This window comes from Hydra vulgaris, chromosome 08 (genome assembly GCF_038396675.1).
Source record: "Hydra vulgaris chromosome 08, alternate assembly HydraT2T_AEP".
Classification (NCBI taxonomy): Eukaryota; Metazoa; Cnidaria; class Hydrozoa; order Anthoathecata; family Hydridae; genus Hydra; species Hydra vulgaris.
The window spans coordinates 30,143,424-30,160,068 of NC_088927.1; the positions used below are offsets into that span (position 1 = coordinate 30,143,424).

Sequence of the window (16,645 nt, forward strand, 5' to 3'; positions counted from 1 at the left end):
TTTTTAAAGTTAGGCTAGAACAAAATTATTATTATAGATCGATAACTTTGATTTTGGAATGATAACTTTGAATTTAGATTGATAACTTTGAAGTTGGATTGATAACTTTGAAGTTGGATTGTTAACTTTGATGCTGGATTTTACACTGTTTTGGATTTGAGTTAAAAAATTTGTTTTATTTCTTTCCTTGACTTTAAATTAAAATTAAAATAGAGAATAAAATTTAAAATAGAAAATTATTTTAAATTTTGTTTCATTTTCAAAATTTTTAATAACTTATTTTTTAGTCTAAATTATAAAATATTTTTGTGAATGATAATTTTTCTTTTGAGAGGTTTGATTTTTTTATTTTATTTATATACAAATTTAGCACTATATTAAATTACTTTAAAAAAAATTCATATATGTGCATTTTTTTCAGCTAATTAAATATTTTTTGCATAAAATGTCAAATCAACTTACATCTAAAAAAAAGTGCCCTTTACTTTTTTTATCGACTTTATTAAATCAGAAACATATAAGAATAAAAGAAACAATTTAAAAAAATGTTACAAGCTTTACTAAGTTTTAAAAACAGATAGAAATTTTTTTTTGGTAATGGTACTGAAAAATCAGTATGAAATATTTTGAACCGGTCATAACTTACAAGGGAACTTTTTGTAATGTTAAACAAATGAAAATACAACAATAAAAGAAAAAGTTGTTAATATAGAGCCTTGCTCATATTCTACAAAAATTTAATTTCAAATTCAACTTAAATGTAAATTATGCATGTAGATAATGAAGTAAAATTTTTTTTTTACTTCTCAGAACAGTAGCGTCCTGATTTATAGATGTTCAACAAACAAAAAAGTTATTGGTTACTTTAGAAATGAGGTATTATAAAATTAAATAAAAATACAATAAATACTGAATATGTGATAAATACTAAATTAACTACAACTCATAAACTTTTTATTCTTCTTTATTTATATAATAGAGTTACTTTTACTACGATGAAAATACTTTTAGTAGATTTAAATACTATGATGAAAATTTTAATATTTAAGCCCTAAAAATTAGTTGGAAAAATTTGTAGACTGTATTGACATAAGAAAACTGTAATTGATGTTTTAGCTTTTTATATTATTTATATATTCTTACACAACTATTTTTATTTTACATTCTCATATATTTTATATTTAGCTCTCACTTATTGGTATTTTTGTGATTGCTGTAGCTACTGACCATTGCTGCAATTTAATTGTTCGATGCAAACAAATTGTTATTAAAAATAAGATTAAAGAGTTAAATCTGTTGTCTTCTCCATTGTCTTTTCAAGAAGAAGAAAAAATTCTTAATGATACAATTTCTTATGGGAGTATTGCTAAATCTTATCTTGGTGTGCCTGGAGTTTTAGCGGTCAATATTTCTGTTTTAACAACACAGTTTGGATTTTCAATTGGATATTTTATTTTCTTGGGCAATACTTTACGCTCCATATTAAAACGCTACATATCAACAAATAATTCTCTAAACAAAAGATTGGCTGATCCAAGAAATTATTCACTTCTACTAAGTGATTCAAGAAATGAAAAACTGGGAGCTGGTTTTGTTTTCCAGTCTATGCATTTTTATAAAAAAAGGTTTAGTTTATTAGATTTAAGCAGTGACTCGAAAGCTTCATTTGCAAGATTGCTAGTTATTCCTGTAGTTTTTTTAATATTAGTTTCATTTATCCGAAGTCTGAGAAAACTGGGACCAATTAGTTTGCTAGCTAATTTGTCACTAATCATTGCTTTTGTTGCAACTGCAAGTTATTTGTTGGGTTGTATGTTATTTTTATTTTTTACCTTATGAATATTTGATTTAAAAATTTAAAGTCTTATATGTATAATAAGCATACCTTATTATTGTGAAGTTGAAAATTTTTTATTTTTATTTTTTTAAATATGTTTTTTAATAAGTTATACTATTTTAAGAATTCAAAAATTTTAATGTACTACTGTTAACTTTAATACTAATTAAATTAAATTAAATTTATTAAATTTATTAAAATTGTTAAAATTGTTTTATAATTTACTTTTTAACTATTTTTTATTTACTTATTTACTTCATACAACTAGCATTAATTTCATGGTTATTGCATTCCTTATTGCGACCCTTAGGTTATTTACTAAAACATTTTGCTTTTAAAATAATCAGTTCTTTGTGTCAATTTAATTATTTCAAAATTTATTTTAATTATTTCAGCGCTTGATCACATCAGTTCAGACATTAAATACTTCAAACTGTCAACGTTTCCTATTTTTTTTGGTCAGTTAACAGGAGCATTTGAAGGGATCGGAGCTGTAAGCTTTTTTGTTGTATATGAGTTTTTGTTTTACTATCATTGCCATAGGTTTTTGTTTTCTCAAAAGTTAAACTTAGGATGAAAACAATACATGAAATTATGGACTTTAGTGTACATATAATATGTACTTTTTTGCTCTCCATTGACATCAATTTCACTGTTAGAAGAGCATTGTAAAATAAATACATATTTCAAGCTCTTGTTCCAGTGGCTTCTTAAATTTAAAATTCTTTGTTTAAAAAAGTGAAATTTTCCATAATTAATTTGACATAAAAAACGTAAAAACAGCTAGATGCAGTTAACGGATGTTAACTGCATCTAGCTACTGTCTTATAGAAGGTCTCATAGGCAAAGACATAGGGTAAGCAGAAAAGGTTATGTTAAACAGCATCAAATCCCTTCTTCATCTTTTAGGCTGGTGTAACCTATTACATTATTCTTGACTTTACTCTTGGATTTTCACTTGTGCTTCATTTGGCACTATTGATACAAATGCATTTCTTGATACAAATACATTTCTTGGTGCAAATGCAACTCTTGATACAAATACATCTCTTAATACAAATGCATCTCTTGACATAAATGCATCTCTTGATACAAATGCATCTCTTGATATAAATGCATCTCTTGATACAAATGCAACTCTTGATACAAATACATCACTTGATACAAATGTAACTCTTGATACAAATGCAACTCTTTCTCTTTGCTCTCTTTGCTTCAGGTTATTCTATGATCTCTACAACTTTGATCTTTTACTTCTTCTTTAGACTATTTCTATCATCACCCTTTTTATTACTACCTTAAAACTGCTCTTTTGTGATTTTTCTTATGACAGTCCTTGAACTGATGACTTCCATCTCTCTTTTGATTATTTTGCCTAAACAATAATATCTCAGAACATTATCTTTGATTCTAACAGGCATAGAAGCTCTAGTTAGTTTGAGTCAACTCTGATTATGCTTCATATACTTCATCTTTTTATGCAGCTACTATTTTAAATCATAAATTAAAATTACTAAACTCCTTATCAAACTCTTAAAAACTCCTTAAAAACTTTTGACAGATTTTCAGAAAGGTTATACCTTTTATTAGAAATAATTTTTCTAATATAAGAACTTTTTGTTGTTCTATTCACAGGGAAAGCCTTAGAAATTAATTTCGCAACAATTAGCTATTGTCTCTCCTTAAAATTTCAAATAATAACCCATTTATTACTATCAGGCAACCAAAAAAGTTTGTGCGGTTTATCCTAATTGCCTATTTCTAAGAAATATATTAAGAAAACTGGTTGTGGTGGGGGGATGATTTTGCATATAAAGTAAAGCTTGTTTTAAGGAGAATCAATCAGTGTGTTTCATAAGTTTTATTAATGTGTTTTAAATTTAAAAGTCTTAAGTGGAGTATGGCTGTGTCAGATGCAATAATTCGTGCCTGTTTACTTTATGAGTTTAAACTTAGAACCAAAGCTGCAGATCTTTGTCGTAAGATATGTGCTGCTTTTGGGGAAGGTACCATAGCAGAATGGACGGGTCAAAAGTGGTTTAAAAAATTTTCTTCTGGAAATGAAAACCTTGAAGATGAACCAAGATCTGGAAGACCATCCATTGTAAACTATGAGGGTATCAATCTGGCAATCGAGCAGGACTCCAGTCAAACATGTCAGGACCTTGCCTTAAGATTTAATGTGAGTGATGAAACTATTTGTTTACATTTGCACCAACTTGGAAAATGTTGGAAGTTGAGCAAATGGGAACCTTATAAGTTGAGTGAAACAAACAAGCTACAGCGCCTAACCATTTTATCTTCATTGCTTTCCCACCACAATTTAGTGCCATTTTTTGACCGGATGTTGATGTGCGACTAAAAATGGATTATGTACTGCAACAAAAAACGAACATATCATTGGCAAGCCAGTAACGATCCAGTACCGATGACTCCTAAACCAAGTATTCACCAACAAAAGGTTTTACTGTGTGTATGGTGGACTACAGCAGGTATCGTTCACTATGAGTTGCTACCAAGTGGACAAACCATTACTGCTGAGATATACTCAGCCCAATTGGACAGAGTTTCGGTTGCTCTTCACCAAAAACAAGCAGCTTTGGCAAACAGAAAAGGTGTTGTATTCCACCAGGACAACGCAAGACCGCACCCCGCAAAAATCATGTGGGAAACTCTAGCACGTTTACAATGGGAGATTCTGTCTCACCCTCCATATTCACCAGACCTTGCACCAAGCAACTATCACCTGTTTTTGGCCCTGGATAATCATATGAGTAATTTACAGTTTCGAAATAGAGAAGATCTCGAAAATGAGTTAATTCAATTTTTTAGCTACCAAACTCAAGACTTTTATAAAAATGGAATATACCAGCTTGTTTCACAATGGGAGAAAGTTATTCTTGCTGAAGGAGACTATTTTTCAGAATAAACTTTATTAAAACTGTTTTTAAGTGTATTTATTTATGGATCTGCAAAACCGCACGAATTTTTTTGGTTGCATGATACATTGTCTTTTATTTTTTCAATTTTAGTGATTGACTGGAACTGCCATCTTTATTGTGCTTACAAGTAAGATGCAACATGCTTTAACTTTAAATGGTTTAACATGAGGGTTGTAGTAGATACTTTATGTGTTACTTTGTGTGGACGCTTTGTGCAACAAACTTAATTTTTTTATCTTTTAAAATAATTTTATACCTCAACAAAATTTTGATTTGACATAATGAGGGTTAAAAATGATTAATAAGATAATATAATATTATAAACAGTAAGATCAGTCCTATGTATGAGATGAGATTAATAAGATAATATAATATTATAAATAGTAAGATCAGTCCTATGTATGAGATGATAACATCAGTCCTATGTATAAAAATACATGTAGCTGATCTTATTATCTCACTCCAGGATAAAAAAGAATTTGCAGAGAACTTTTCTTCTGGTTCATTCTTTAAATCTAATGACCATATTCTTCATGTCATTTTAAAAAAACAAGTTAATCTATTGATAGGCACCCAAATCACTCCTGCTACAGTCATTAAAATTATTTTTTACTTATATTCCTCTATAGCATGTGGTCTAGGCAACATTCCTGTCATAATCTTCCAAATGTTTTCCTGAACTCTTTTTTTTGCTATTTAAACTGTTTAACAAACCTTATTTTCCTACCTGCTGGAAAAGTCCATATGTGGTTCCAATTTTTGGAAACTCTTAAAATTTATATGGCCCCTCTAGTTCCCCAATCAGTCTTCTAATTATTAGCAAGTTCTTTAAGTCTTTAATTTACAAACTTATCTAGTCTTATATACAATTAACTTATCTAGTCTTATATATACAATTAACAGTTAATGATAATATGAATTTTATTCGTCTAGTTCTACTGGTGACTTATTAATTGAACAGAAAGGTTCTATTATGCATTAGACAGAAGCTGTGAATGTATGAATGTAAGTTCTCTTTTGACATTTCAAAAACTTTGGATAATGTCTAACATGCTGGTCTCCTTTATAAGCTCTCTTCATTTGGTGTATTTGGGAATGTTTTTTAAAATTTTTGAATCCTTTGTTTCTATACCCAATATTAAAGTTGATGGATAACACTCTCCTTCATTTTCTGTAATTTTTGGGGTACCACAAAGTTCAAATTTTGGTTCTGTATTGTTTCTCATTTATAGTGCTCTTCCTGACAATCTTACATTAATTGTGGGTCATACTCTGCTGATGACAACTATATACTCCTGTTTTGATAACAATTTATCACTTTTTGATTGATAAGAACAGAAAGCTGATCTTTTATGTGATATTTTGTGAATGTTTGAAACCCCCAGCAGCTAGTGAATTTCAACTAAAAAAAATTTAGTTGTTTACTATTAATAATTATTTTAATATTAATGATATTCCAAGATCAATGAACTAATTTATGTATTATAGATTATCTTTCATGAAACCATCTCATGAATCCATTGTATATCTCACCAATTTCACCAATATATATATATTGTATAGTTTGCTTTGGTGGACTTTATTTTGCTTGTCATACTCCTGATTCTATTTTCTTTCTCTAGGTTCTATATTCTCTATTAATCTTTTAAATGTATTGAGTTCAATCAAGCATGACAGTTGTTGTCATATTTGAACTGGTTCTTCTAATGATGTCTTCTCTCTCTTATACAAGGAATAAAAATGGCTTGAATGTTTATCCCATTGTTGTTGTTAGGTTGCATTTCTTTTGCTTTTTGAAAAATATTACCGAGGTTGCTGCTTAAGCAACCTATTATCTCTGTTTCTGTTAACCAAAACTTAATACTGTATGAGTTGCCATTCAGCAATGTTTTATTCTTATACTCTAATATTAAAAATAATTATAATAATAACAATAACAACAATAATAACCATATAATCCGATAGAAGCATTTTTTTTTAGGTTATACCAATTGAGGGAAGCATGGGATATAATCGCATTCGTTACCCAAAATTTTTACACTGTTCACTCTTTAGTGTTTCTGTAATACTGGCTTCTTTTGGAATTATTGGATATATATCATTTGGCGATAAAATTTGTCAAATTGCAACAGCTAACTTGAATGGATTGATGGCCACTATTCTTCAAATACTATTGTTTTTTGGTGTTTTATTAACATATCCTTTGCAAATTTATCCTTGCATTGAAATTATGGAAACATTACTAATTAAAGTATTCACCTTGTTATACTTTTTGTAATTTTAATTTTTTGCTACAAAAATTAGCATTTTATTATTCTGGTGGTGGTGGTGGTGGAGGGGGTAATCCCATAACCCCTTTGGATCCGTCACTGATATATATATATAAATAAATATATTTTTTAGTATCGCAAATGGCATCACCGAGTTTTTCGACAACAACTCTTTAGAGAGAATAAAATTAGCTATGAAAAAGAATTACGTTCAAAAGAATGTGTAGTATGTTTCAGATTTTTTTATTGATTATGCAATAATTGTAAATGAATAAATAAATAAGATTACTAAAAAAAAAAAACTCGACAATTGCTGTTTGTAAGACATAAACACATTAAAAATAAGAACGTTTTAAATTTATTAGGTTGAGAAAATTTATAAGGTTTGAGAATTTATTAGGTTGAGAAAATTTATTAGGTTTGAGAATTTATTAGGTTTGAGAATTTATTAGGTTGAGAAAATTTATTAGGTTTGAGAATTTATTAGGTTTGAGAATTTATTAGGTTTGAGAATTTATTAGGTTTGAGAATTTATTATGTTGAGAAAATTTATTAGGTTGAGGAAATTTATTAGGTTGAGAAAATTTATTAGGTTGAGAAGTACAAAGGTTCGATGTGAAAGTTGAGTGTCTAGTATTATTAGTTTTTTTTTTGTTGGTTTGTTTTGTTTAAAATTGCAGTTAAGATAAATGGTGTAAGGTGGTGGTTAAATGGTGATGTTGTAAAGATCAGAAAAAAGGAAAATTTTATCACAAAAATTACAATTTTTAGGTGATTTTTTGAAATTGGCTTTGAAGGTATATATTAAATATGCATAATTATAGCAAGTATATAAACTCTTTATTGAAAGATTAAGACTCATAGTTACATACTTATATCAATTTGTACGTATCAAGACTTTGTTACCTTAATACATTTATTATTAGACCATCACTTTAATGTCCAAATTCTAGCCATTATTTAACCTTAAACTGGCTATAAACTAGATTTAAATTCAGGCCAGCCATTATTGAGAAATGCAATTGATGTATCATTATTAGATAGTGCAACTACAATTTATCATGTATTTTAATTTATTTTAATAGTTTTTAATTTGATTTAATACATCCATTTTTTATTTTATTTGCGTTGTTTTTTCTGCTGTTACAGAATGACTGTTCTTCTTTTTTACAGATTCTGAATTTTTCTTCACTTCTGCAATTGCAGAAATCTAGAATCTCCAAAAAGAGATAAGTCATAAAGAATGTGGTAGTGGTGTAGTGGTAGAGCTCTTGCTTCATAAACAAGAAGTTTCAGGTTTGATCCCCTCCATGTTTCCGGGAGTACCACGCTCTACTTATTTCTTTGTGCAGTGGCCTTGTTCGTCAAGGTTTGTGTTTCGGAGTTAAAGAGTTAAAAGAGGGTTGTAGTAGCAATAAAGTAGCCTCCTTAACTATAGTGGTCTTCTTGGCCTTGGGGAGGTGAATAATAAAAAAAAAATTTTTTAATCAAGAAAGAAGAAATAAGTCAATAAGAGGTAAGTCAAGAAGAGGTAAGTCAAAAAGAGGTAAGTCAAAAGTCTTAGAAAGTTTAGAGTAGTTGAACAAAGTTTAGAGTAGTTTAATAAAGTTTAGAGTAGTTGAACAACTATAAAAATTAAAATATTGATGAGAACTGCTGCAAAGCATTTTGGATATCCAAGAGCAAAATTGCAGATTGAATGGCAAGATTCAAATAGGCGTTAAGGCTGATTGGAAGAGTTTGTTTACTTTAGATCTGGAGTACAAATCATTAGATTATGCTGACAACAGAAACAGGATATGAACTTGTTTTTGGCAAAATTTTAAGAATAGACTGGTAAACTGATTCTAAAAATGGAAAACTATCTTGCTAATATTTATTATTCCTTAATAATTTTCACAAGAATATGGCTTTTCTTTGACAACTTGAACTGTTGCAATTTGATATCAGTGTATAAAGTCTTTTAAACTAACCAAATATTTTTATGCTATTCAAAAGGTTATCAAGGACCTATAATCACACAACATCTGGTATATGGACAAGGTAGGGCTGCTGCTGCAAAAAAATTAACATGCTTGAAATACTTACACATGCGAACTAGTGGCAATAGGGAAATGATTACAGTAATCAGGTGTTTCAATATGACTGGTAAAGGTTTACCACCGTACACTATTTCCCAAAAAGGAAGACTGTAATGGCACTTTATGGATTCCAAATGCAGGTTTTTTTGTGGACTTTTGCTTAAGGTAAACTAAGTAAGATATTGCAAAGCTTTAGAGCAGAGAACAATAATAATAGAGTTTCGTACAGAAATGTTATGAAATGTATTTTGTAAAATAATTGCAATTATTTTAAATGAGTTTGAACTGATACAGTATTTAATAACAGTTCAGAAATAGAATTATATATATATATATATATATATATATGTATATATATATATATATATATATATATATATATATATATATAGAGAGAGAGAGAGAGAGAGAGAGAGAGAGAGAGAGAGAGAGAGAGAGAGAGAGTGAGAGAGAGAGAGAGAGAGAGAGACTGTTAATAATGTTAATCAATAGTAACCAGGACATGGTATTGCTTAATTAAATTGGATGTTAAGGCTGTACAAAAATCAAATACTCTGTTCCAGGTTTAAATGGCTACTTAGGGATCGTCCATAAAGTACGTACGCTAGGAGGGGAAGAGGGGGTCTGAAAATGGCGTATATGAGATGGGAGGGCAGTGGGTCAATTATAAAAGGAAGGAGACACTAAATTAAAAAATATCATAAAATGTTAGATAAATAGGTTAAAAACGTAGGTACTTTTAGAGAGGTGGAGGGTACTCAAAAAAGTGTATTACAAAATGCGGGGACTTTATGGACAACCCCTTACTTTGTATTTTTATTAAAAACACGTGTAGTTTAATTTTTTTGAATAACTGCTTTTTGAAATAAAAAAAATAATACACAAGTTGAATAAGAAACCCCTAAAAGTCAGTATAATCATTAAGTAAAATTTTATAGCCCATTATTAAAAATATTTTTAATGCGTACAACATTCTGGAAACTTTTATATTATTTATAAATGCATAAGTTTCTTTTGTAATCCTTTTTTTTAGTTGATATGGGAAGGAAATCTAATCCGCATAGCTTTAGTTTCAATGACAGCAATTATAGGACTTATATTTCGGGAACAGTTTGCTTACATTGCTGCCTTTAACGGAGCAGTTGGTAGTTCTTTGTTGGTTTATATTCTACCACCAATGATTCACCAATGATTCAATGTTAGAGTTGTTAAGGAAATTGTAGACTCAATTAAACATAAGCCTTTCTAAAATTTTATCAATATTTGAGAGCAGTGATATTGGTCTATAGTTAGATACTAATAACTTTGAATCTTTTTAAAAAATAGGAACAATTTTAGCAGTCTTTAAAATTTCAAGAAAGACTCCCTTAGAAAATAAAACACTGATAATATTTGACAAACTAATTGAAATTTCATTTCTGAGTAGTTTTAAGATATTTATTGGGATACTATTGAGACCAGATGATTTACGTGCCTCTAGAGATTCAATAATCTTTATCATTCCACAACTATCCGTAGGCATAGTAAAAAAGGAATTCGGTGAAGCGTTTAATAGGTAATCAGTAAAGTGAATATTCGATAAAGGAATGTTTGATTGGATGTCTAAGCATTGGAAAAATAGTTGTTAAAAGCATTACAAATGTCAATGGGATTAGTTAGAGTATTGTTGTTTTGGAGAATTATGGTTGGTGAAACTTGTGCAATAGACTTAAGGTTGATAATACTTTTCCATATTATCCATATAATTAATACTTTTCCATGCTGCTTTCATATTAAGTATATATTTTTTTTAAATAGTAACCATAGCAATTTTTTTTTACTGTCTTTAATTATTAGTTGAAGTGTATTACGGTACTTTTTGCATTATAAAATACAGTTTTGTTATCAGAATCCTTTGATTGTATATATTTTTTAAAAAGTTTATTTTTGTATTTAATAAAGAGTTTTAGATCATCAGAGATCCTTGGCATTTTTATGAAATTTATATCCATTTTAGTTAATTTTATAAAAGGAGCATTAATATCGAGCAATTTATTTATAGTGTTAATAGTTTTAAGAAACAAACTATTACATTCATTATCACATAACTCATTGGCAACCTTATCATTAAAATCTTTTTTAAAATCAGATAAAAATCATGTCTCATTAAATACTTTACAGTTTCTTTCATAAACAGCTGGTTTTTTGTTTAATGATACTTTTAAGATGTCATGAGCAATCAGAAGTTGAGGGAAGTGATCAGATATAGATGTTGTGAAATTACCTGCAGTAAAGTTATTTGATTTAAGGTTTCAAAATATGTTGTCAACTAATGCTTTAGATTTATTAATTATACAAGTAGGATGGACAATATGAGGCAAGAAATAGTTAGAGAATAGTAAATTTAAGAACTCTTATGTCGAATACTAGTCACTTTTAATTTAATCTATATTATAATCACCCAGTAAAAATACAGTTTTATTTTCTTTAAAAAGTTTATTTTATAAGTCATCTATTGTCATTAATGAATGTTTATATATACAACTAATAATGATATTTGATTTTTTAGGGTCTATTAATTTAACAAAAACAGATTCTAATTCTTTTGATTTGTAAACATCTTGAAGTTGACTTTTTATGAGGTAACCTTCTAAGATTCTTAGAAGGTTAATAAACATAGCCTATTTTGTTAAATTTTATAATTTAAAAAAACGGAAAGATAGTATCAACACCTTTCTTTATTTTGTAAAACGATACCATTTTTTAAAATGTTATGCAACAAGTTTTAAAAATATACCAATAAAATGATCCGCAACTACATTGGCCGAATATTGGCTCAACAGCGCTACGGCATTAGTGTAAGAACAGATTTTTATAGCATAATATTGAGCCGATACTACATTGGCCAAATTTTGGCATAACATAGTACGATATTTGCGAAAAATGGGTTTGGATAATTAAAATATTACGCCGAAAAAAAAACATTGGCCAAATGTTGACCTAATATAGTACGATACTTGCGAAAAACCGATTTGCAGAATTAAAACATTACGCCGGAAAAAAACATTGGCTAAATGTTGGCCCAACGGAATAAATCTGCCAATGTTAAAACTTACCTTAAGCCAATGTAAGTTTGCTCTCTGGGGTATAGCTTTAAGAAAAAAAATGTAAAGTAAAGATCAGCATTTATAATAAACTTAATAATAACTATCATACACTTAATAAACTGGCTTTAAAATAACGAGGTAAATTTTTAAAATTTAATGCTTTTATTTTGTACAAAAAGTGACACATAGTTTAGGGAACCTTCGAGAATCTATATTAAAAGCTTGAACAAGTAAATAACAACAACTAAAAAATATATATGTTTCTTTATAATCTTACAACAATATGATAGTAAGAATAATAATACAAGAAAACAAAGTTAATACAAATTATAGTAACAGGAATGATAAGTATGTCTACAATAATAAAAAAATTAAAATAGCAATAATAAATATTATAATTATAGTGGTAAGCATAAATTTATTTATAATAATAAGTTAAAAATTTATTAGGATGATGTCATTTTTTAATTTAGTATAAGTAATAATAAGCACAAAGACATAAAAACACATAGAACGTAAACACACTGATTAAACCATATAAAGTATACATTAAAAGTAAACGTGAAAAAATCATAATTTGCAGGTTATATGTACAAAATAAAAAAAAAACAGACAAAAAACTGATGATAATTGAATCGATGTATACAAAAACGTTTTAAGTCATAAAAACTATTTTTTCGGAGAACGAGAAAAAACTTGTTAAATCCAAAATTATTACTTTAATAAATTCAAAAAAAAATCTGGGTGCTTTTTGACATCTTTAAATATTAGATTTGTTAAAATATATATCAAAATTTGTGATATATATGTGTTATACATAGTTAAAGTTGTCTGACTTAAAACCTTTTTGTTTACATGTGTTAAGGATAATAAAAAGAAACTTGTATTTTATATATTTAATCATTTTTTGCACAAAAAACAATTAAAAGTCAAAGGTCAAACTATTACTCATAATAAATCACACAACGTATAAAGGACCGATCACAAAGGCTTTGTCAGAAACCTCACTGGATATCGTGTTCCTCTTCCCCGTCATTCGCCTCGTCGTTTGTGGGCAGCTCATGAGTTCATCATAAAAACCACTGAACTCATCCGGAACATTTTGCATTTGCTTCCTAATATCCTGCAGTTTCACTCTTTTTATCGGAACATTACCCAATGGGAAGCACACATTTTGCGGAATCTTGACGATGCGATCGACGACTTGAGACATCTTGTAAGTTTGAACCAACAGCCCATCAATGAGTGGCCTACACACAATTACACCAGGAAAAGTCCCATTAGTGAAGTGCATTAGAAAACTAATTCCAAAACTTATCTTATCCTTAGCCGGAACTTTCTTTACCCGTGTTTCTTCCGAAATGCAAAATTTTTTGTAGAATGTTGGCCACCACTTTTGAAAATCTACAATATCTTCTGTTGCAACTTCTTCAACAATAAACTTACCAGTAATGCGAGAAGTAATGTAAGTTCAGTTATCTGGTGAACAGTGTACTCCCTGTCATACTTTTTCAGTTTACCGCGAAGTCCCGGTCTCAAAGTAGGTACGAATGACCTCTAATCGGGTAGTACTGCTCAATTCGATCAAATTGGGCAGTATCTGTGAGAGCCAAAAAGACTCTGTTTAGTGTATAGTTTTTATTTTAGCCTCCACAGTTATCTGAGTAGACTTCAGTAAACTATGGAGGAGCAGACATTAGTTAATTTTATCCAAAAAAGAGCACACCTCATCAGGGCTTTATCTGGCTGTGTCTTCATGGTACACATAAACATGACCATCGTGAATAGAGAAGAGGTTAACAGATCTGAGGTAAAAGTTTTTCTGGACTGGTATCATCGGTAAAGGGTATTCTGCATGTATTCAAATGCGATCGCTAAGACATGCTGTTCATTTTATTTTGTTTCCGGGTTGCTTTCATTTTGGAGTTCGTTTTAAAACATTTTCAATCGACATTTATGCAGCATCAGTTCAGCAGCAGCATTTCTCTTTGCTGCATCACTAAGATGAGGGCTTTGTAATTTTAAATAAGCCTCCTCACAGGTGCAACAAGAGTTTATCTGGGGACGGCCAAATCTTAGCGTAAAGTTGTCCTTAAAGTAGCCTAGAAAAAATTTGTAGCTATATTTTGCTTCAGGATGTTTTTTTTTAAACATTGAGTACAAAATTTTGACGTTTAGTCTAGCATCTAGATAACTGATAGTTTTACCAGCATATTTGCTCTGTTTCACCGGATAACTTTCGATATGTTCTCTTATCAGAAGTCTTACATTACCCCTGATTGCATTCGTTACTAGTTTTTTCCCTCGAAGGTCCTTTGGTGATTTTCCTAATACCAACAGGGAGCGCAATCGTCGAATACGACTAATTTAAATACCATAAAGGCTTTTAAAGGCATCCACACATACCTTTTCTTTGGCATCCCCCACCAAAACCTCGCATGTAAATGAAAAGTCATGAGCTACTCTTCCTTCGGCACCTTCCTTTCTGGGTCGTTGAGTTTTCACCTTCATGCTTGTAGTCAACAATTGTAGAAACACATCTTGCTCGTTATCTGTCTCTAACGATCATATGCGTTCGAAGATCTCGTCGCTCTGGTTTTTTCGACGTTCAATACATTTCTTTGAGCATCTGAAAGCAAAATATCTCATTAGATTATGCTGAAATAAATGTTCGAGGTAGGCCTAAATACCATAGCCAAACTCTAAAAATTAATGTTTGAGTTATTCGGATATAACATTTGGCTACTGTTTAAGGTCAATTCACTAGCTTTATTGGAACGATGTAGAACGTGTTGGATTAGTTTTGTCATAGACGTTTTTATGAAAATATGTTGCATGATATGCTATGATAGGCCTAAAAAATTGTTAAAAGGCTAATTGAGTATCGAAATTGCAATACAAATCTCACCTGCAATCAGTTCCAACAGTAGTTGGAAACAGTTCTACCTTTGTAGTCAATGTACTCTTTACCTTTCACTCTAGCTTCTTTAACAACATTCCTTTTCCACATTGCCTCATTTTTAACCTTTCTTCCACTGCTAATACTAGGTTCTTCATCCATTTTAAGTCTTTTTCATTAAAACAACGAGATGAATAATAAAACAAGCCCAAATAACCTCAAACTCGTAACCAAAACAAAACATAAATTTAATTAAAAACATCTGACAGCTACCTCCAGAACACAGCTAATTTTCTCAGTGCTGCCCACAAAAACCTACTAAGTCACTGACCAAGAACCTTTTAGTTTACAGACAATATTTCAGCTCTCTATTCAACGTGTACAGAGAGGTCTGACTTGTGTTACTATACAATGGGGGAATTGTCTTCAAAGAACAAATTTTCATCAAAAAGTCAAATATTAAAAAAAAATGACTTAAAACGTTTTTGTATACATTGATTCAATTGTAGTAAAAATGATAAAAAAATTAGGAGAATATTTTCATTATAAGGATAATAATGTTTAAAAGTTAAAATAAAATATTTTTCAGAATTTTTAAATATTGATTGTTTAAGATAAAGAAAAGGTACTTTACAATGTAGTTTTTCAAATTCGAGTTCAAAAAACTACATCTTAAAGTACCTTTTTTTTGTCTGTGAATGTCGCTGTTTGTTCCAGGCTGATCAAAACTGGTTATTTCAACAAGACAATGCTCCATGCCATACAGCACATTCAATCACTGATTATTTCCTTAAAAGTAATATTTGACTCATGCCTTGGCCAGCACGATTACCAGACTTAAACCCGATTGAAAATTTATGGAGCTGGATGGATTATCAACTAACAAAAAAGCAAATAACTAGCCACAAAAAGTTCAAACAAGAACTGACCAAACGGTGACTTGAAATACCATTTTACCAATTAAGATGATTGAAAACTTAATTTGAACCAATGCTAAGGCGAATGCAAGCATGTATTAAAAACAACAGGGGTCATATCCCGTATTAATATGTTTCGATCAAAAGAAGTTGCAGATGCATGTAAACTTTATTGCACATTTTTCTAAGTAATCTTTTGATTACTTGAGTTTGTTATTTAATTTCAGAAAAGATTTTGTATTTTTTATATTTAAAGTTGTGTTTTTTTCTTAATTAATAATTGACCGATAAAAAAAAAAAAACCTGGACCCTGCCTCGTATTTTCTCTTTGTACCACTCTAAATTTACCTTGACTTTTGAAAAAACAAGTGCGTTTAAACTTTCTGTATATGGTGCACGCACACACAAACACACACACAGATATATACACTGCAGGCCAAAAGTTTCCGGACGCTTGATATTTTTATATAAAAAGCTAAAATCTATCACGTATCATTAAATTAATCAATAATATTAATTTATAATACTTAAACTTACTAATTTTAAGTGTTTATGTAAGTTTTAGGTCAGTAATTGGATATTACTGACCTCAAACTTACATAAATAAGTTTGT

General features: G+C 29.5%; 1 protein-coding gene across 5 annotated transcripts in view; it reads left to right on the plus strand.

Annotated features, from left to right (window-relative positions):
- The window catches only part of LOC136083741 (proton-coupled amino acid transporter 1-like), a 35,786-nt gene extending 19,505 nt beyond the window's left edge, over positions 1 to 16,281 (plus strand). For 3 of the 5 annotated variants that reach the window (XM_065803387.1, XM_065803386.1, XM_065803384.1), the window contains 5 exons: positions 1,186 to 1,810; positions 2,233 to 2,330; positions 6,761 to 7,030; positions 7,183 to 7,275; positions 10,164 to 10,457. In XM_065803387.1, the coding sequence (XP_065659459.1) occupies positions 1,186 to 1,810; positions 2,233 to 2,330; positions 6,761 to 7,030; positions 7,183 to 7,275; positions 10,164 to 10,322 (1,245 nt within the window). In that variant the 3' untranslated portion in view covers positions 10,323 to 10,457. Of the gene's footprint in view, positions 1 to 1,185; positions 1,811 to 2,232; positions 2,331 to 6,760; positions 7,031 to 7,182; positions 7,276 to 10,163; positions 10,458 to 15,832 lie in introns of those variants that run through there. The other 2 variants (XM_065803388.1, XM_065803385.1) reach the window with 1 other exon arrangement.
- Positions 16,282 to 16,645: the final 364 nt, after the last annotated feature.